The sequence below is a fragment of the Artibeus jamaicensis genome, unplaced genomic scaffold (assembly GCF_021234435.1).
Source record: "Artibeus jamaicensis isolate MK-2021 breed Jamaican fruit bat unplaced genomic scaffold, CSHL_Jam_final contig_685, whole genome shotgun sequence".
Classification (NCBI taxonomy): domain Eukaryota; kingdom Metazoa; phylum Chordata; class Mammalia; order Chiroptera; family Phyllostomidae; genus Artibeus; species Artibeus jamaicensis.
In genome coordinates, this window is record NW_026521924.1 from 6,724,477 (window position 1) to 6,745,002 (window position 20,526).

Consider the following 20,526-nt stretch of genomic DNA (forward strand, 5'->3'; position numbering starts at 1 on the left):
CTCTGATGGGAATAAAAACTGCTCCTTCACTTTCAGATTACTTAGGAGGATGAAATGAGCTATGGAATGCAAAGGCTTCTACAAGTTCAATTTCATGGGAGACAGTGGTTCAAGAAGGAGTACATTAAGATAAAGGACTTAATTTGTATGGAATCTCAATCAGTTTAGAATGAGTTGCTTTTATTTTATTTTAATCCATTTTTAGATCCTTCTGGTTTTTGTGGAATTCTCAAAAAAAAAGAGGAAATATTGTAGAAGTTGCTGGTGGACAGGAAATTATGTGCTGTGCATAAGAATTTACACTATGGAATCAGGTAGACCTGGACTTTAATTTCATCTTTGCTGTTTGCACCTGTGTGTGTCAAGCAAGTTACCTAACTGGTGTGTACTTCCATTTCTTCCTTTGTAAAATGGAGATCAAAATGCTGTAATTTTACTTCAATTTTTGATAGTGTAGGAGGTGGGCATACCTAACCTGTGCATTGTTCAAGGGTCAACTGTAGTAGTGAAAGGTGGCTACAAGGATTGAGTGAGCTAACATATGTTTGATGATGAAAACTTGATGATAATGAAAACCTGGCACAGAGTAGGTTCTCAATAAATGTTAGAATGTACATTTGACCTCACTGTTTTGCTGACAGCTCACAAACTAACTGGATTGTTCTTTGGGGAAACTATCAGATGTGCAAGAGAGAAGAGCAGGGATGGGAACCGTATCTCAGGGGTGGCAGAATATAATTTTCTCCTCTTCCTCAAAGAGTATTATGTTTTAATAGTTAAGAGTGAGAGGAGATGGTTCTATTTTTGTCTTAGCTCAATTCTTGTTTTCTATTTGAGATTGCCGAGACAATTTTGTACCTAAAAACAGGGCAGTTTGAGATGTGAAGAATTTTTGTCCATGCCTTGTTTTTCTTTTTTCCTCAATTTTTATTTTTCCTTTCTTGCACAGGAACTAAAACTATGTTTGTAGAACATTCTAAAGTCTTTCTTTTGTCATTCTGAGATGCTTTCCCTCCAGCCCAATACACCTGAGCTGAAACCAGCAGGGGCTAGGTGCTCTCTAACTGCCAGAGTACCAAAAGACCTGCATCGGCTTGTCAGAAAACAGCTGCCCTGCCTGGATTTTCCATGTTAGCAGAAAGGCTGGCATGACACAGGTATAGCTTTGGAATGCAAATTCTCTTTTCATGGCCAAAGTGTCTTGAAAGATAAGTTGGCATAAAAAGAAAAGAAGCTAAAACAGCCATAAAATGTTGGGGAACCCCAAGGCACTACTCCAGGCTTCTGAATCAGCTGCCTTGACACAGTGTGGCTCTTCCTGGGCTGAGTTTTCATAACCCCATGTATTCATGTATAGATGGCATTTAGTGATAGCAGACTTCATCTTTTTGTCTGGCGTCAAATACTCCTTTACGATACATTCATGACTCTCCCACCAGAGGTAATTGCCTCCTTCATGTACTTAAGGCAGGTGTGGCCTTGAATTTGGAAAGCTATTTTCATAGCTGTTTTCCTGCATGAGATAAATTTTTATCTCCTTCCCATCCCCATAGTTAGACATTCCATACACATTCGTTAAAATGCATCCATCAAAAGAGTCAGTAGCCACCTCCAGGCTGGGAACCAAATGCTATGTTATTGCTAACTTTTTGTCTGTATAGGCATTAGGCTCTTCTGAACTTTCCTCACTGACCTCTGTGTCACTTTACATCACTTTTGAAAAGCTGATGAGGTGGCTTCTACTAAAAATAAGACTTTACCCTGTAGTAGACTGCTCTGCCTGATTTTAGGAATTGTATCTCTACCCCTTGTGGCTAAGGGTGAGAGAGGATCTTTGGAATGCCAGCCACAGGAGACAAAGCCTGTCTCTGGTAGCAAACGCTGCCTCAGTTCCTCTCCCTGCCCTCAGAGCTTGGTTGGAAGTCAATGACAGGTAAGACCCCTCACAGCGGGGGGAAACCTAAGCCAGACTTATCACCTGGGAGGCCTAAATGGAAGGACTCAGGGGGCTGCAACAGAGAGCAATGGACTCTCGCCCCCCAGCTTTGTCAAAGCCTGCATCCCCATGTCCTCTGGGGGAAGCGCTTCCTGGCTCTAATCCCCTTAAGCCTGAATACCAGTTGGGGAGAGGTGCAGCTCCTTGCCTGGCCAGCGTGTGCCCTGGGGAAAAATCTGGCACCACAAAGACTTCCTGATAAATCTGTGAAATCTGCTCTGCTAAGAGTGCTTTCATTCATATGATAAGGGTCCAAGAGGAAATGAGTATGTCTCCCAAAGTTTCTGCAACTCTCTTCCTGACAGACACTCACTCAGACTGAAACCCTCAGACCTCTTTGAAATGTTATCTACTGTTTGATCCTTGCCGCCTGTATTCCTGTGTATTACAACCCAATAAAAGGCAATGGAGAAAGGTGCTCGAGGCCTTTTTCTCCTCAGAGAAACTGGCCACTGCTGGCCTCTTTCTCCCCAGAGGAACTGGCCACAGCCCACACCTCCATCTCCAAACAGATTTCATCTTGTCTCGGCCATATTTACTCATTCACGCGTGTCTGTGGCACGGGGGGGGGGGGACCTCTCGGAGAGGTCACCTCCACACTACCCCACAACTCTGTTACACCCTACAGTCTATGAGAGAATGCTCGAAGTCAGACATTCCACTGAAAGTGAGACTGTTTGTCTTCAGGAGACATCATGCGAGTAGTAACCTTTCCCGTCTTTGAGACTGAATTTCAATAGAAATTCTGCTCAATTCAAATTATATAGCAGTGATACACTTGGGATCATGGGAAAGATCCTGGTATTTAATGCTCAGATTTCCAAATCAAATCATTTTTGCCCTTGATGAATATTTAATGCTTGTTCTCTTTAAAGAGAATTTCTTTTTTGATTGAAAAGCAGAATATCATCTGAATAGCCAATGTCCTAGACATAAGAGCTGTTTGACCATAAAAATAAAATAAGCCCAAAGGAAGTAAGAACAGATCAATCTACTCTAATAATGGCTTGCTCCTAATTTCCTCAGGAGAAAAAGTCTAATATTCTCCTCTCACTCATTAGAGGTAGGAGAGAACTTCCACTTGTTTCACTCCTTGGTCTAAGATGCAACTTCATGTTTGATCGAGAAACACTTTAGAGAAGCTAACGTGTATGATTCGAGAATCCTACTTCAATGAATGGAGCGTTTGAGATTCTTTCTTCCTGCCAGAATAAATTAGAGCAGACACTCCCTTTTTAAAACTGGCCGACTGTGCCTGCAATTTAAGAAGACACAAACAAGAAATGTCTGTGGCTCAATAACTCTGATGGGTGAGGGGCCAGTTCAAAGTGGTGTGGCACTTTTTTGGTTTGTTTTTTAATTTTGGGAGGGGGAAGGGAGAGAGAGAGAGAGAAAAACATTGATGTGAGAGAGAAACATCAATTGTGGCCTTCTTGTATATACCCCAACAGGGGACTGAACACGCATGTGCCCTGACCTGACCAGGGCCAAAGTCATGCTTTCTGATGCATTTGCTCCACCCCTGGGTTGGAGCATTTCACGTTCTGGGCAGTGTCTTGACATTGCACAGGTGAGCAAATTGGTGATAGTTCTGCTATTTTAGAAATATACTTCACATGTGCATACACGTAAATAAAAAATTTAAAAGATGAGCATGGAGGCTATGGTTGAAGATGATAAAGATGTATCGAGATAATTACGTCAGTGGACTTCTGGGCTCCCTTCAGATCAACATCAGAGCTGACACAAAAATGTTACTAACGTTTGTTCCTTTCACTTGCTCTCAGACTGGGGGACAATAAATCTACCTGAAAGCCTCTCCAGCCTTCCTAGACTTAGATGATCTGCCTTCCTGGTTCTTGAGTATCTCTGCATGAATGGTGTTCCCGGGTTAGAGCAAAGGAAAATATCTCTTTATTTAGAAAGCAAAGGCTGCTTTCCTGTGCTGCTGAGGGTTCCTTAATGGCCTGCCTTCCTATGGGTGCCAATCTGTGCTACATCGCAGACTCAAATTGCCCTTTTTAGTGGTAACAGATTTTATTAAGTCCACACCTCCTTGCCCTTCTTAAGTGTCCCAGGAGCTCCTAGTTTCACCTCTCCCTGCTTCTCCTGTGGCAATTCTCATTTAGCCATAATATTTCATTCCTAGATGAGAAGCCAAAGTTGCAGAAACAAGAGATGTTGGCTTCTATAGTGTGAAAGGCAGCTGCTCTTCCTTTCAGCATTGTAAAATTTATCTTTTTTTTTCATTCATGTCATTGCATAAGCAATTTATAATGACAGGAGACAAGTTGGCTCATTTAATTATTCTGCTACAGAGCCTCCGAGATCTCCAAAAATGATAACCACACATGCATTTACATATTGATTATCAGTTTCAAATCATAGCTAAAATAGCATCTCACTGAATAAAAGCTATTAGGCTTATTTCATTCATTTAAGATAAATATAACCCACCCCATTCTTTTCCCACTTCATCTCTCCCAAAGGACAAGCTCAATTAATCTATTTATTCTTCCTGGTTGACTGCTGCTTTCCCAGATTGGAATCAGTGAATTTTACTGTAAATGGCCTTTTGATTCCATAATTGCTATCTGACCTATTTTACCCATTTAAAATAGTTTGGGATTTATTAACCATGCTTTGCAATGAATGTTCAATTCAGAGTCAGGAATATAAAAGAGCTTTTATGTTTACATTATTGGTCTTGATATCTCCCCCTTATTAAAGAATTATCCTCTTATTTTATGAATTTTACGTTATTTCTCTTGTTTCATGAATTTTAGTGCCTGATTCCAAACATAACAATTTCTGAAAATGTTATATCTATGGAGGTACATATTTTAAAAAACCATACACGTGGCTAAAGACAAAAGAGAGTGTCATAAGTAGATGCAATTTAAAGGCATCAAGATCACTACAAATAGGCTTTTATATAGATAATTCCTTTGTATATTAACAATCACTCTGATTTGTTTAAAGTGATTCAGTCTTTTGTGATTTCATGGGAGCCTTTACTATCCTTCTCTGCTTCTCAGATTGTAAAGGCAGCCTGGGCTGGGAGAGTGTATACCTGGCAACTTCAATACAGCATCTCCCTTACTATATGGCTACTGGGTTGGCTCTATTAAGCCTGGAATCAATGGGATCAAGGCAGTAGGGTCTAGGGAAAGAATATGTGAGTGAAAGGATTAGTTTATCATAAACGACAGTCAGTCCTTACCTCTTCAACCAGTTGCAGCATACGACGGGTGCTTTCCAGCGACTAAGATTTAAAAAAAAAACAACATAAAATCATAAGTGCAGAATTCAGAACAGAGGTCTTGGGAAAACAGAACTACATTCTTCCCTTTTCAGAAACCCAAAGAGTTATTATCACATATTCTCTTTTGTTTGTAGCTGAATCACAAAGGTTCTTCCCATTTTCAATCTCTTACCTGTCAGGCTTTCTACCTAATAAGATCCCCTAAAGCAATTACATTAAAGGTGATGTTCATAAAATCAGAACCAAATGAAGCTGATTTGGATATCAGAGAAAAAATAATCTGGAAAAGATAATTTTGCATGGGCAGTATGCATGAAAAATGATCTCAAACACTCAGAGGACTAATCTGACCACCCTAGAATAGAAATATTGAATTTTAAGGACAAACAATTATGAATTGAGATGAATCTTAATTGAGTTCCTTAGAAAGCTCCTAAAAACACAATTAGCTATTCTTACCAAAACAAATTAAGCTGCCACTTTAGGGTGAAAAAAAATATCAAGCATATTGAAAGTACCTAGCCTACAGGAAGAGACAGCCATAGTAATTATCTTCATCCTTAGAAAAGAAAAAGTGAGATGAAAGTCTGGGTCATCAGGTGCTGTGTGGTTACTTTTTTCTTCATCCCTTTCAAACTACTAGAATCTAACAACCTGTGTGACTCCTCAAAGCTATGCTTTCTAGTGACGAATTTGTTTGGGGCAAGATTCTGTGAAACATGAAGAATGTTAAATTTCCTGGAGGATCTGTGCACAGACTGCTGTGGGGAATAGAATGGCTGTAGGCGGTGGTATGCTGGCAAGTGTTTAACATCTGGCCTTCCAGAAAAAAAATATGAGCATATATATGATTTAAGTTTGTAAATGATGAGTAGCACAAAATTTACAAGTAATAAAATACACAATACTCTTTATTAGAAATTCCATATAACCAATTGGTTCTCCCTGAAAGCTTTTGTTGATTTGAACTGACCTCTGTGCTCATAGCTAAGTAAGGGTAGAACAAGTTATTTCTGGCATGGACCCTGGTTGATATTTTATGTTAATAAGTAATAGGAAAGTGAAACAATGAAGACATATGTTAAAATTTTATTCATTTGTCAATGATACAAGAGACTTCTTTGCAGAAGAGAATTTTAGTTTTCAAATACTAGACAATCCTCAAAACAATGAGACCAGCCCTGATTTGTAGTGTTTGCAGATTCCCAGTGTAAATACTCTGACCCTGTCTGATTTGTAAGTACACATGGTGTCACTGACAGTGAACTTGGGAAGATTCCTGGTTATGCACCATTATATCGTATCTCCACACTATAGATCAAAAACATGTCACAAAATTTGAGAGCATAGATAGTGGTAAAATACAGTAAAATGATTAGAAATTGATGAGTTTTGAGTATTTAGTACCTCTGATTTTAATATCATTTATTTAATCTTTAGTTTATATAACTCAATTTTAATACCAGGTTGCAAAGTTCTGGGAAATGTGACAATCAGCTCTCAGAACTGAGCCAGCTCCAGCGCACTAAGTGTAAGACACCCAAAGACATAGCTGCTTTAGAGGATCTTGGCTCTCTAGATTTCTAGAAACAGAGTTTGGGCTAAGACATTAATTTGTATGTAGGTTTTATATTTAAACCAATGGTTGTCTGCAGAGGCCTTAGGCATAGAGGAAATACAGTTATACTATCCCGTGTGTGTGTGTGTGTGTGTGTGTTAATTTTATTTGAGACATTAGAAGTAGCACTTTTCCCACCTTTCCCCTGTCTTTTGCTCCCTTCTAATTCTCCATCCCTCACCTCATCAGCCAGCTGGTCAGCCCTTCGCTGCATCTCTTCCAGCTCATTGCGCATGTCTGCATCTTCGGCCATGGTAGTGGTGGAGGGTGGCTGGGTGCCTGGGCTGGGGGGTCAGTGATGGGTTTGGCCACAGAACCTGGGAAGAAGCAGATTTTAACATGTAAGAGCTTATATGTATATGTGTAGGTGTGCATAAATGGAAGATATAGGTGGCCCAAACTCCATCTCCATGATTCAGTCATCTTCTGAGCTGGAAGCCTTACTCAAGAGAGTCAAGAGAATTACTCAATGGGAGTTAAGAGAATTACTCAACGGGAGTCAAGAGAATTATGCCATTTCTCCAATAGTCACCAAGAATGCATACTTGCCAATATTACCATGGAGGAAGATACCTGTCTACTTATGAAGGATCTTGTAAGATACAGACCACTGAAGAATTAGGAATAATGGGATGGAGGGGAGCAGTTCTGGTTAGTATTTTTAAATCTCACATTTTTTTAAAAACAGCTTTATTGAAGTATAATTGGCATACAATAAATCTCACATATTTGAATTGTGTAATCTGAGAAGTTTTCACTCATGTATACACCCAAAGAACCATGACCACGATTAAGAAAGTGAACATACCCACCGCCACCGAACACCTTAACCCAGACTGAGACAACTGTTTATATGCTTTCTGTTATTGAAAATTAGTTTGTATTTCCTAAAATTTTATATAAATGGAGTGATACCCTATGTACTAGTTTTTCCTTACTTCTTTCACTTATCATAATTATTTTGAGATTCATTCATGTTGTAGCATGCATTAATAGTTAATTCTTTTTTGTTGCCGAGAAATATTTCATTTTATTTAGAGGAATTTAGAAACAAAAGACAGAAAATCTTTAGTCTTTTTTAAGTTTTTAAGAATTTTTAATTTTTTGTTTACTTTTCAGAGAGATGGTATAGTTGGGAGAAAGAGGGGGAGAAACATCAGTATGACAGAGAAACACTTATTAGTTACCTCTCATACATGCCCCAAGCGGGGACCAAACCTGCAACCCAGGTATGTGCCCTGACAGGGAAACAAACTGGTGACTCTTTGCTTTGTGGGGTGATGATGTCCAATCAACTGAGCCATACTGGTCAGGGTTAGTCTTTTTCAATTTTTATTAGAGATTGCCAAGAGTGCTTATATGGGGGTAGACAACTGTTTTTTCAAAGAGAGATGTGTCCTTGGCCCTGAAATGTGACCAGTCCATTTTTTGGTTACTCTCTTGAAATCCCCTATGGTACAAATTATAGGTAGCCTGACTGAGCTATCTCCAGAGCTAACCAGTCCCCCACTCTTCACTTCTTCCTTTCTTCTTTTTTCCATTCTTTTTCCTATGCTTCCTTCCTTCTCAAATATTTATTGAGTACCTGTAATATGGCAGGACAGTGTTAGGCACTAAAAATATGATGATGAATGGGACAGGAAATTCATTGCTGTCACAGAACTACAGTGCAGTTGGGAAGATGGGAAGGAAATAAGGAAATTAGATTATTCAGTGTGAAGCTAATTATATGTGGGAACATAGCATGGGTGCACATGGGTCACAGCAGGCCTCCCAAAGGAAGTCATGTCCCAAGAAAAGGCCATCAGATGAAGAGTTCAAGAAGATAACTATTTGATAATGATAAAAAATTCTCTGTGAGTAGCACAACTGTGGAAGGCATGGGCTTGTGTCTTGTGGCTAAGAAACCACCCGTGTACCAGCATTTACCCTTCTCCCCTGATGGTAGGGCACAGTCTCTGGGAAAAGGCTTCCCAGGTGGGAATTACATTTCTAGTCCCCATTACAGGGAGGTGGTGCCATGTGACTAGAAATGGTTTATGAGTTGTAGTCAAAATTCTGTATGTACCTGCCAGGCTAAAGCAATTCAAAAGCAGGAATTCCTTCGACACCCTCTCTTTCCCCTTTGCCAGAAAAAATAGGGCCCTGGAGGGTGGCCAGGCCATGACACAGCAAGAGCTTGCCCCACCCCACCCCACCCCCGGAATCCATGCCTGGAAGAAACTTGACAGCTGACTAGAAAGCCCTGAACCTTCATATGAGGTGACAATGTCCTTCTATTGTGCTACGTTACTGAAATGTGAGAGTTTGTTTTGTTATAGCAGCTGGTGTTCCACTAATAAAGCCCAGAGGAAAGTGAAAATGGAATAAAGGCATTTCCTAGAAACAGGATTTCCTAACTGAAAAACACGGTTATGTTTGTCCTTCCATTAAAAACTGAAGCTGGGAGAGGACATTAGATTTAGGGCGTTGGGGCAATACCATGTTTTTATTATTGTTTTTATTATTATGATTATTATTACTGCTATTATGATTTGTATGAGAAGCTTTTTTTTGAAAAATAAAATGAAAATAATGAGGAACATACCCATTGGGAGGCAAGGAAGCCAACGTTCACAGAGGCAAGTTTTCACTGTGCGCCTGCAGAGGGAGGTTCTATGGCTCCAGCTCCCAGGCCCACTGCTACGGTGTTTGCTTGACAGCTAAGGTGGAATTTCTCTGCTATTCTAACTTAGTACACACTGTTAGAGTCTTTCACAAGTACCACGTTTGTGAAGTAACACAGACTATTCAGAGTTCCTAGGTAGGAGGAATCTGAAAGTACAACTTCTTTGGAAATAATAGATTTCATGGTTCTTTTGTTCCCAGTGAATCTTGGGCAAAACATCAAATATGAAATCATAGTAAAAAAAAAGAGAAAAAAAGCTTCAGGGCTGCATTCTACTAGTGACATGAAAAAGAAAGGTAGTAAGCTTAAGATAGATTAGTTTTATGGTCAGTCATTTAAAATACCAACTGGCCATCATACCAGGAGACTGCTAATTTTTGCACACCTATTCTGGCCAGCAGAATATGTACTTGTGATGTCATGTAGAGGTTTAAATATTTTGTGTTTTGCTTAATACAGGCCTCCACACTGGAAACTGGAAATGCAGGCTGCCACCAGAATACGTATGGGTGATTACATGTAGAGGTTTAAATGTTTCTGTTTTATTTAAATATAGGCCTCCACTTTAGAAATTAGGGATCTGGGACACAGAAATTAGAATAAACTCATGCCAAGTCACTCCAGAACTTTAAGATGAGCAGAAGCACAATTCCCATGTCCCCTGAGTGACTAGGATGGACCCTCCAGAATAAAATGGTAGATCATGGAAACAATGAATAGATTATCAGCTGGAGCTCCCTGGGGTGGAAAAGGGCTTGACTCTCAGAAAACCTGGTTGGGCTGGTAGCTCTGGCACTCAGTTGCTGGGTGACTCTGGGCAAGTTTATCACTGGCTCTGACCTTCAGTTTTCTCAACAAGGCAAATAATACCAAGTCTCACAGGGTTATTGAGGGGATATGTTATAAGAAGCTCATATCTACCTTGTTTGTAAGGATGTGGGGGCTTAATATCAATAAAGCCTTGCTCATTCTGGATAAGCCTATATCTTTTGCCAAGAGTGGAACAAATCCAGTGCTTATTAATTAGTTTTCCTCTACTAACGGCTAGGCAGGAGGCATGCTGAGCACCCATGAAAGCCTGAAACCGGGGAAACCAGCAGAGTGCCCGAGCCTCCAGTCCCTTGGCAGCACCTGTCATGGGATTACCACATAGTGACAAACAAGTACACCTTCTCATCCTCTCCTCCCTCTTTGTATTTTGCTGCCAGTTCCCTTAGCGGAACTTCTTCCTTCAGTCTAAGCAAGGAACTGACCTTTCCAATTAATAGGTCAGAGTATTAGAAGGCAGAAGTCTATGTGCTTTCAGACCTGTAAGACTGTTGCAATTTGCTACTCCTCCAGGTCTGTTTTCTGATGGATGCTTGCTCTCACTTGCTTGCATGTTCTCTCTCCTGTCTTGCTCTCTCTCTCTCTGATCTCATGTGTTTCCTTGGTAATTTCCTCTCAAAGTTGCTATTTTCAGCACCTGTTGGGCCCTGTGGCTTCAAACTGACAGCACCCTATGAGAAGCTGGCTGATGGGCAGCTGGGGAGGTGGCAGAGAAGCCATGTGGTGAATACCCTTGTTCTCATGGTTTCCCCAGAAGCTTCCCTATCTGTGTCCTGCTTCGAAGTGTGGGGGCATGTCTGAGATTTTGGAGGAAGGCTGATGAGTCGGTAGATGTCAAATGCATAGCCTTTCAAATCTGTAAAAGCAACCTCTCCCCTGCTAATAAGACTGGAGGAACAGCAGGCATGGGACACACATGCAAATCCTCTGTTGGGTTGTCTAATGCTAGTATTTGATAACTTGTCCCACAAAACCCAAGCCCAGCATATTAACATTCTGAGAGACAGCACTTAATGATAATTTCAGTAGCTGAAAGGATGTTAATAGTGAAATGGCATTTATTATCTAGGCAATGTGGAACACTTCACTCATATTAGTGCATGAAACCTCCATCCTGTGTGTTGCCTGAGCTGAGACTGTGGCCCCAGCCAGCAAAGCCTGCTGAGTAAATGAGGAAATAAGAAGCAGAGCCACTCAAAACTATTCCCAGAGGCTCTGATGAAAGACATCTCCCATCCATTAAGGGCCCAACAATATTCTATTAATTATTTGAAGTCACCAGTGTTTAGGGGTCTGGCCCCTAGTAGGCGTTCAATTTATGTTAATTGACTTACTGAATGAATGACTGAGTGAACTGTTCTAACACCACCAGGTGGCATTTACTGTTCCCAAGTCAGCAGTTTTCCTTGCGTGGTCTAGGACAATGCTTTTAAAAACATCAACAGGAATCAGAATTACCGGAAGCTTGTTAAAACAGATTGCTAGGTCCCACTCTCAGAGACTCTGAGTCAGTTGCTCTGATGTGGGGTTAGATTCTGGATTTCTAACAAGCTCTCAGCTGACGCTGTTGCCGTGGGTCCCAGACTGCACTTCGAATGGCTCTGACCTATAGGAGCTCCTGTTTTGGGTGATGTTAATAAGTGTCACCAAGTGAAGTGGGGATGAGGTTCTGTGATTAGAATGGGGAAATAGTGGGCTCCAGTAGGGTGCTTCAGGAACCGAGGCCAAATCTAGCTCATTGCCTGCTTTGGTACTGGTCAGGAGCAAAAGGTGCATTTTTACATTTTAAATGGTCAAAAATACTCAGGAAGAATACTTTGTACATGTAAAAGTTATGTCAAACCCCAGTTTCAGGGTCCGTAAATAAAATTTATCTGGATCACGCACATGTCTGTTGGCTTCCCTATCGTCTATGACTCCTTTTTTTAAATCAGTTGATTTATTTTTATTTTTGCAATTACAGTTGACATGTAATGTTATATTAGTGTCCGGTGTACATCATAGTAATCAGACATTTATATAACTTAAGAGGTGATCACCCTGATAAGTCTAGTACCTAATGCAGAGTTGACTGGTTACAGAAGACCAACATGCCCCTCAAAGCTGAAAATATTTACTCTCTGGTTCTAAACAGAAAACATTTGCTGAACTCTAGGCTAAATAAATTGAAACAGAAATCCTTAAAGAATTTCTTATCAGTCTTTCATATCCACAAATCATTGAATATTTCCTGCAGACAGACACATGTGTGGTGTTTTTGTTTTGTTTTTTTTCTGTCTGTATTTGACTGGAGAATTCCCTTTGCCTGGGGCTTCCTGTGATAGTGTTTGTGTTTCTTGGACCACAGTGTAAAACAAGCAGTGATGCAAGGCGTAAAATATACACATGAATTTGCTTTTGATAAATAATTCCTATGAGGTATTAGGACTGCAAATCATATTTAATCCATGTGATTAATTGCAAGATTCTGGGGTGCTCATGCAGCTCTCACAAAGATTCCTAATTTCCATGACCAGCTGCAAACCAAGGACCTCAGCCTCAGATGCAGCACTGGACAGTTTGTATCAGACACAGAATCCTCTGAGGGTCTGTCATATTGAGGTATGTGGTACAAAATGAGCAGGTTTTGGTTACTCCTTGATGTCAAGTGTAATTTGTAAAGCTCTTCATTTTCTAAGGTTGCATGGGAATTTACTGAGACCCACAATGGACATAGGGCAGATGGATTTCATAGATGACCCTTTCTCCCTTATCGAGGGACTTACTCATTTATATGCATTAGGTTAAGACTGCTTTCTCAATGCAGAGTCTGAACTCAAATATGAGTTAAGACCTAGGAAGAGGAGAGGAGCATGTGTTTTTGATATATGAGGGGGGTGTAAATCTAAATGGCTACTTTGCTGGGAACAATGGCCATTAGTCCAAGCACCATAGGGCAAGAAAGTCTTGGGAAAGGTATAATTCTCTCCATGTTTCACCTTTTAACTAATACAACAAACCAACGCACTCATATATTTCAACACCTATTGGCTGAATTATCACAGAGAGCTGAAATCTACACCTCGATGTCTTCCCACATTGCTAATTATTCAAATGAAGCTTCTGCAGGGGAGCTCTCCTGTCTGCACTACTGATCGATTCAACTAAAGCTTATTGATGACTCAATGAAATTTAGCAAAAGTTTATTAAAGACTCACTATATTCAACAAAACCCAAAGAAGAACAAAGGAACTTTGTATGTAGGACAATTCTTAATTATTAGTAAAAATTATACCAACACTTATCGAGGGCTTACTCTTTGCAGGGCATTGTTTTAAGGCTTTTCATATAATAACAAACATAAACCTTCTATGACACACGATGTGCATATTATTACCATTCCCACGCTGCAGATTAGGAAACAAGCTTAGCGGTACCTACTGACACACAGATGAATTTCAGATCAGGAATTGGGGTCATTTTCAAAGCATATTTTTCTCAAAGCACCTCTTGTGGATATTTTGTCTTTTCATTAAAAATTGGAAATATTTTACTTTTAATTTCATTTACATATTGGAAAATAATAGAGTGTTTTGACAGGAACATCTCAGTGTAGCCCAGCTTTTGATATTATTTATCACCTCCACCTATGTTTGTAATTTCCAGTTCTTTTCCCCCTTGTCTTTATTTTTATTTTTACTTCTATTTTCTTCCTAAGATATATCATTGTGTTTTTCCTTTTTATAGCTCCTTGAATTAGCAAAAGATTCATTTATTTTGCATTTTTCCTGTATTGGGAATAGTATACTTATTGCTAGAAATTATCCTCTCTGTGTGACTGTGGCCCTATCCTATAGGTTCTGGAATATAATATGGCTTCTGTTATTTATTTCCAAATAGCTTTAAATGTCACTTTTAATTCCCTCTGTAATTGAAGAGTTATTTGAGTGTATAATTTAAAAATTTAAATTACACACATTTTTTTGTATTAAATAATACAATTTTTTGTTTTGGAATTCTATTTTTATGGTTAATGAAAGTGACCCATGTAATTTTTGCTATTTGAAATTGGTGAGCGTTCCTTTGTACCCTAACATATGACCAATTTCTGAGAACATTTAACATATATTTAAAAAGGAAGTTTATTCTATCTTTGACTTGATCTAGCTACCTACCTACATCAAATCAGGCTTAAAAGGAAGGTTTATTATTCAAGTTCCATTAAATCTTGAGTCAACTTGATTTATTGATTTCTGTGTATTCAAATCTCCCACAGTAACTGTAGCTGTCACTTTCTTTTTATACTTCAGCCTATTTTTGCTTTTTACACTTTGCAGCTGTAACATCACACACACACACACACACATATCGCATGATTGCTACTTTTCACAGTGGGTTGTAGCTTTTATCAATATTAAAGATTAATATTGCACCTGTATACTCCATTTCACTAGTTGTTATGTTACAGCTTTGGTCAAACTCAAGGAGCAGGAATATACTTTTTAGACCTATCACTTTCATCTTCATAAAAACAAAGCCAAAACAACAGCAACAAACCAGTATTACCCCTCTGCGCTGTGGGAGCTCTCATTTGCCTCACGACTCAGAATCTAACAGTGGGGCAGTGACCCACTTTCTCTGGGTTTTCATCCTCACCTTCTAGAAGGAGCTAGCACTTGGATATTTAGAGAGAGAGGCTAATCATCTCTTTCCCCAATTGTAATGATATGTGATCAAGGATGTGTCTAATGCTTTATTTTCACTGAACGAAATCTCTCCTTGAAGCTAATGGAACTGTAAGGCCCAAAGCGTCTATTCGAAGGAAATAGTGAAGCACACTGACAGCTGCTGAGACAAGCCCCAAAGATTCTTTAAGTGCATTGGGAGCATTTTCTATTCTGAATAATAGGAACTCACCCCAGGTTTGTAACAGCCTTTCTCAACTAAGAAAAATTTGCTGCATTTGTTCCAATGGTCTATGTCACACAACTCTTGTCAAAATATTATGCACAGTAATAGTCATTTATCAAGAGCTTGTCATGTGATAGGAATCAAACCAGGAACTTTATATAAAATTAGGGGGGTTATTTAGAACCCCAAACCTTTGTAACTCAAAATCAAATCAATAGCATCAGCCTCACCTGGGAGCTGAGGCTCCACTGCACACCTACTGGGTCAGATCACCTACTGCACAAGATCTCCAAGCATCAGAAGTTTATGTGCTGCTCTAAACCACATTATCTCCACAATAAGCATGAAAAGAATGAGATACAACTTGACTCAATAATGAAACAAGATCACAGGGCTGGTCAGTGGAAAAGGCTGAGTGACCCATGTTGGGGAGCTTGACTCTGTGCCTATAACATCTTCTGCTGTACTGCCTCCATTAATTAGTTCATGTTGCCCATTCAACATGACCCACAGACTTGCCAGAAGCATTTGCCACTGAAGCAGATTGAAAGCTACATGGGCCATGAGCTCTGAATGTCTTGCAACAGTGTCCTGCACTCTGACAGGGGACTGGTGGACTTGCTGGCTGATTTCCATGAAACAAAGTCTTTCATTCAGGAAACAAGGGGAAGATGCTTATCAGGAAAAGCACCCTAGCGATTTTCAATTTCCCCCAAATAACAGTTTGTGAAGGCTAAGACCAGTTGAAGATCATTAGAGCTCAGAGGGGAGAAAATACTGAGGACTTTGGGTATTGGAGACTCTACTGATTGTCCTGGTAAATTCTTCCTCTGAGAATGAGGATGCAAATCTGAATGCTAAACTAAGCTCCAGAGCAAAGAATAATTTCAACAGATAACAGATAGCAAGGTTCTATTTCTGCTTCTATTGTTAAAAAATGGCCATTTCTTAAATATGCTGTGTCTGTGGTTGTATAAGACCTTTAAAGTGTGGGCTGGACTTGGCTCCCTGCTCTTCTATTTTGAACATTCTTATGCATGAAATTCAACCTTCTTCTCTTTTCATAGTGGGCACTACTAGTTTGAATAACTTTCACGCTTGAATCAAAAGATTATTTTTCGAGTATGAAAAATAAATGGCCCATGACCATTTATTTTTCTACCTTATATCCATTTTAAGCCCATTATCTGGTTCATAGGTAAATCACAAGTGCTCATACCAGAGCTTCTCAGTAGCATGGTCTGAGGTCTCCTTGCATCAAAACCTTTTTAGTTGCTTGTTAACACTCAGGCACACCACCTATAGAGAGAGATATATGAAGGTGGGGCTGAAATCTGCATTTTTAACAATAACCACGGGTCCTTCTTATGCCCCTAGAATGGGAGGATTTGTGTGCAGCATCACATAGGAACTAAGGGCTTTCCAAGCATTGAAGGGAAACTGAGAATCTTATGACAAAACCATCTAGACATGCAAGCCCATGGTTCTGTAGCACTTGGGAGGCCATCTTGATCTGAGGTGACAACCTTTGTCACCACCACGCTGTTCTCAATATTTGATGTCATAGTGTATACTATGTTAAAAATACTATAAATGTATTCTTTGTAAGGAAATTGGCTAAAGAACCAGCTTGAATGACAGATATTTCAACCAGCTCACAGAAGTGTCATCGTCACCCTCTGTGTCTCTGAGGGGAGGCACTGACCACCATTACAGCCTAATTTTTTTCAAGCTTAGTTTTCTTATTTTCCAAACTACTGCATCCACCTCATTCCTAAATGGGACTATATGTCTGTACACTTGGATATATAAGCAGATACAGCCCTGATCTTGTTTCTTTTGAGAAGGGAAGTCTGAATTATCTGAAAAGAGCATTCCCTGGGCTATCTGAAAAGAGCATTCCCTGGGCTATTCTGGGATTAATGACAGCAAAGCTGACAGGCAGCTTTGGCTTGGATTTTGTTTTTTAGGGACCTGGGTTTGGGGTGGCCTGGCATTTCAATGCAGCTAGTTTTGGCATCTTGTAATTGTAAAAGTGCAGCCAGCCACAACCAACACTGATTATGCCTAAATACCCCCTTTTCAAAAATGCCAATGTTTCCTTTGTCTATTTTGCAAATGTGGCCAAATGGGTATGTAGCACTGAGGTTTGTATTATACAACAGTTCCTGATTGTTTACTTGGAGCAGAAACAGGGAAGACTCACTGTCCAGGAGAGAGGGAAGGACAGAACCAACCTCATCTCATTTACCCTGATCATAGTCACAGCAAACCACAGTAGTCGGTTCATCCATTTAGCCAGTATTTACTGAGGGCAACTGTTAGGGCAGCCACATCTGGCTGGCTGTCAGAATGGAATGACTGCCCCTTAAGGATGGCTGTAGGGGCTTTGGCAAGAAGCCTTTTGCTTTGAGGTCTCCTCCTCCATCCTGCCTAGTAGAGAACTGATGAAAACATTTGTTTTCCAAGCTGCCTGTTGGCTGTGGTGTCATTAATCCCAGAATAGCCCAGGGAAGGGTCTTTTTGAAGATTCTTCACTTGGTTTCTTGGAGAAGAGTGATATCCACGTTGGACTATATTTTGACACACAAAAAATAAGTCTCATTTGGCACTACATAAAATGATTCTACTCAGGAGTGCATGAACACAGAATCCAAGACCAAGCAGAAAGGCCCTCACTTTCATTGAAACAAATGCTCTCTGTGCCCACGTGACCAGATCAACAGTGAGAAGGAAGCTGCTATATGGCCTTTCTCACACACACAATGGACACTCCCAGGGTTCTCTCAGGATCACACCAAAGCTAGGAACTCTTATGCCATTGCTCTGCTGCCTGGCTTCCTCTCCATCCCACTGTCCTGCGTCTCACCCTCACTTCTGGGTTTTCCCAGCAGCACATCCTTAGTTAAGTCACTTGCAAACAAATCCTTGCCTAAGGGTCCGCTTCAAAGGAACCCCACCTGAGACAATTTCCCACAGGCTTTTGAGCTATATTTGATCAAGTATGGATGACTACAAACTAGGTACTAAGAGAAATCTACAAACATTGCATCAGAAAAAAGGGTAGAGGGGAATTCCCCATATTCCCATATATACCAAAGAATATGGCAAATATTCTTTGAATATTTGTAATGTATATTGAGAAAACAAAGCACACAAAAATTCATACTTTATAGATAGTATTGCTTAGAATGAAGTTTGAAGCATGAGTTTAAAATGCAACAAATAAAATTCAAAAAAACAAACTTTATCATCCTCTTAAATTCATTTCATGAGCCATGAGTGGTGTTTATGTGAGAGTGTGTATAACTGTGTGTGCAACTGTGTGTATGCATAGTTGGTCCAGGACTGTGCTATTGGCCTAAGGCTTAAATTTGGCCCTTCATTCAGTTATGGAATGCTATTGCCCACTGATTCATACTTGGAAAGCTTATTGAAACTCAGATTGCTGAGGCAGTGAGTGATTCTGAAGTGGGGTCTGCTAATTTGCATTTCTAAGAAATTTTCAAGTGATACCCCTGCTGCTGATTTAGAGAATACACTTTAAGAACCTCTAGTCTTATCTGCTCTGACTACTAGATCACTTTAATTCTGCCATTATGATATTGTATATTCACCAGATAAGCCTTTTATGCAAGTTGCTTCCTCAGAGTGCCCAAAGGAACAGAAAGCTGGGGCTTCTTTGTGTTGGTAGAACAGATTGTCCAGCTAAGATTGTGTGTTATTTGTAATACTTGCACAGAAGGAAGGATTCATCCTGAAGGTTTTTTTTTCTTATAACAAAATACCTAATTTCAAAGTCATCAGAGAGGAGACCTATAAATAGCACCTACTTTAACGACTAGGGCTGGTAGATATCTACTAAATAATTACTGAGAATCACCAAATTGGCAGAGAACAATTTGCAACAGACTCCAAGGAACAAAACCATTAGCATGGGGGGAGAAGTTTTGAGAAAATAAGAGTTTGGTTCAATAAAGAACCTTGACAAGATCTGTCCAAAGTCTGGGTGAGAAACCTTAAGTGAAGTGAGTTCCTGTTCTTTGAAAACGGCTAATGGCCTCTGGTGTTGAAAGTCAGTGAAGAGAAGGGATACTGGATCACACAATGTGTTACATTCCTTTCCAAACGTGAGGCCTCTGGCTCCATGAAGGAAGTGAAGGTGTGTTTATGGCACTGATGCCACAAGCTGAGGTCCCCACATAAAAATGAGTTCTTTATAGCCACAGGAATTGAGATTTCTTGAGTGGCTGGGGCAAATCCTTTATCTCTTATCAATATCCACTTTGTCCTCAGGCAGACATAGAGGTGAAAATTTTGATGAAGCTAATTGTACCATTTTGTCCCTTTTGGAAAAGGTTTGCCACGTGGAAAACACTACCATCTGCTTCTTGATCTCAAAGGATCCATTGTACTTTGACACACGAAGAATATTTCCTAAGTGGATAAACTCCCAGGAACTTGTTGACTCACTTGCAAAGTCTGCTTCATAGACGTGAGAGAGCCAAAAAATTCCAACCTAACATTATTTCTCAGATTAGTCTAATAATCTCATATCAAACAACACAGGCATTCATCCTGGATTTACATTTCACTTTTGTGGAGATAACTAATATTTTTTGGCATTAGATAACAGTTCTGCTAGGCCTCTCATTGAAACAACCAGGACCTACAGACACAATTCCACTCCAATCAAGTCACCATATACCAACTTAATAAATAGCTAAGCTGGGAAACTCACAGGAAATTGTTTGCTCTAAAAAATGAATTCCTTGCAGGGTTTCTTAAATAGCAAAGCTCCTAGTTTACAATCTAGCATTTTATAGATCATTAAATCCTTGACAAAGAGGCTGGGAACAAAAAAATTAAAAAGTCTAGCCAAAGTATCAGGAGTCCCAGCTGATGGCAGAAGAGCTCCAATTGATGTTCAAGTGTCTCTGAAGTGATTGTGTAATGTCAATGGAAACAGAAGACTGATTTGTAAAATTAGATTTACCCAAGCAATCTCTGCTTGCTGAAGATGAGTAACTAGTATGACTGCAACTACCTAAGCCTATAAATCTGGCTTCTTCAGTTACTCAGTTTGTCATTAAATACCATTAATATGGAGTGGATTTAAAAAGCACTTTGGATTAGACTTTGTGCACAGACGGCCTGGGGAATTTTACAAACCACACAGAGGGCATGTACTGAGAACATCAGAAAGAGGAAGCTTTCTGGCCATATGGTGAGATGATCATGCTGGATAAATCTCCACTCGT

At 39.9% G+C, this 20,526-nt stretch overlaps 1 protein-coding gene across 2 annotated transcripts in view; it reads right to left on the minus strand.

The window, feature by feature from the left end:
- SNAP25 (synaptosome associated protein 25) overlaps nucleotides 1-20,526 on the minus strand; it is a 79,154-nt gene that overhangs the window by 22,772 nt on the left and 35,856 nt on the right. For both annotated transcript variants that reach the window (XM_037136452.2, XM_037136451.2), the window contains exons 2-3: nucleotides 7,061-7,196; nucleotides 5,220-5,261 (exon numbers count right to left, since the gene is read on the minus strand). In XM_037136452.2, coding sequence (XP_036992347.1) covers nucleotides 5,220-5,261; nucleotides 7,061-7,132 — 114 coding nt within the window. In that variant the 5' untranslated portion in view covers nucleotides 7,133-7,196. The remainder of the gene's footprint in view (nucleotides 1-5,219; nucleotides 5,262-7,060; nucleotides 7,197-20,526) is intronic.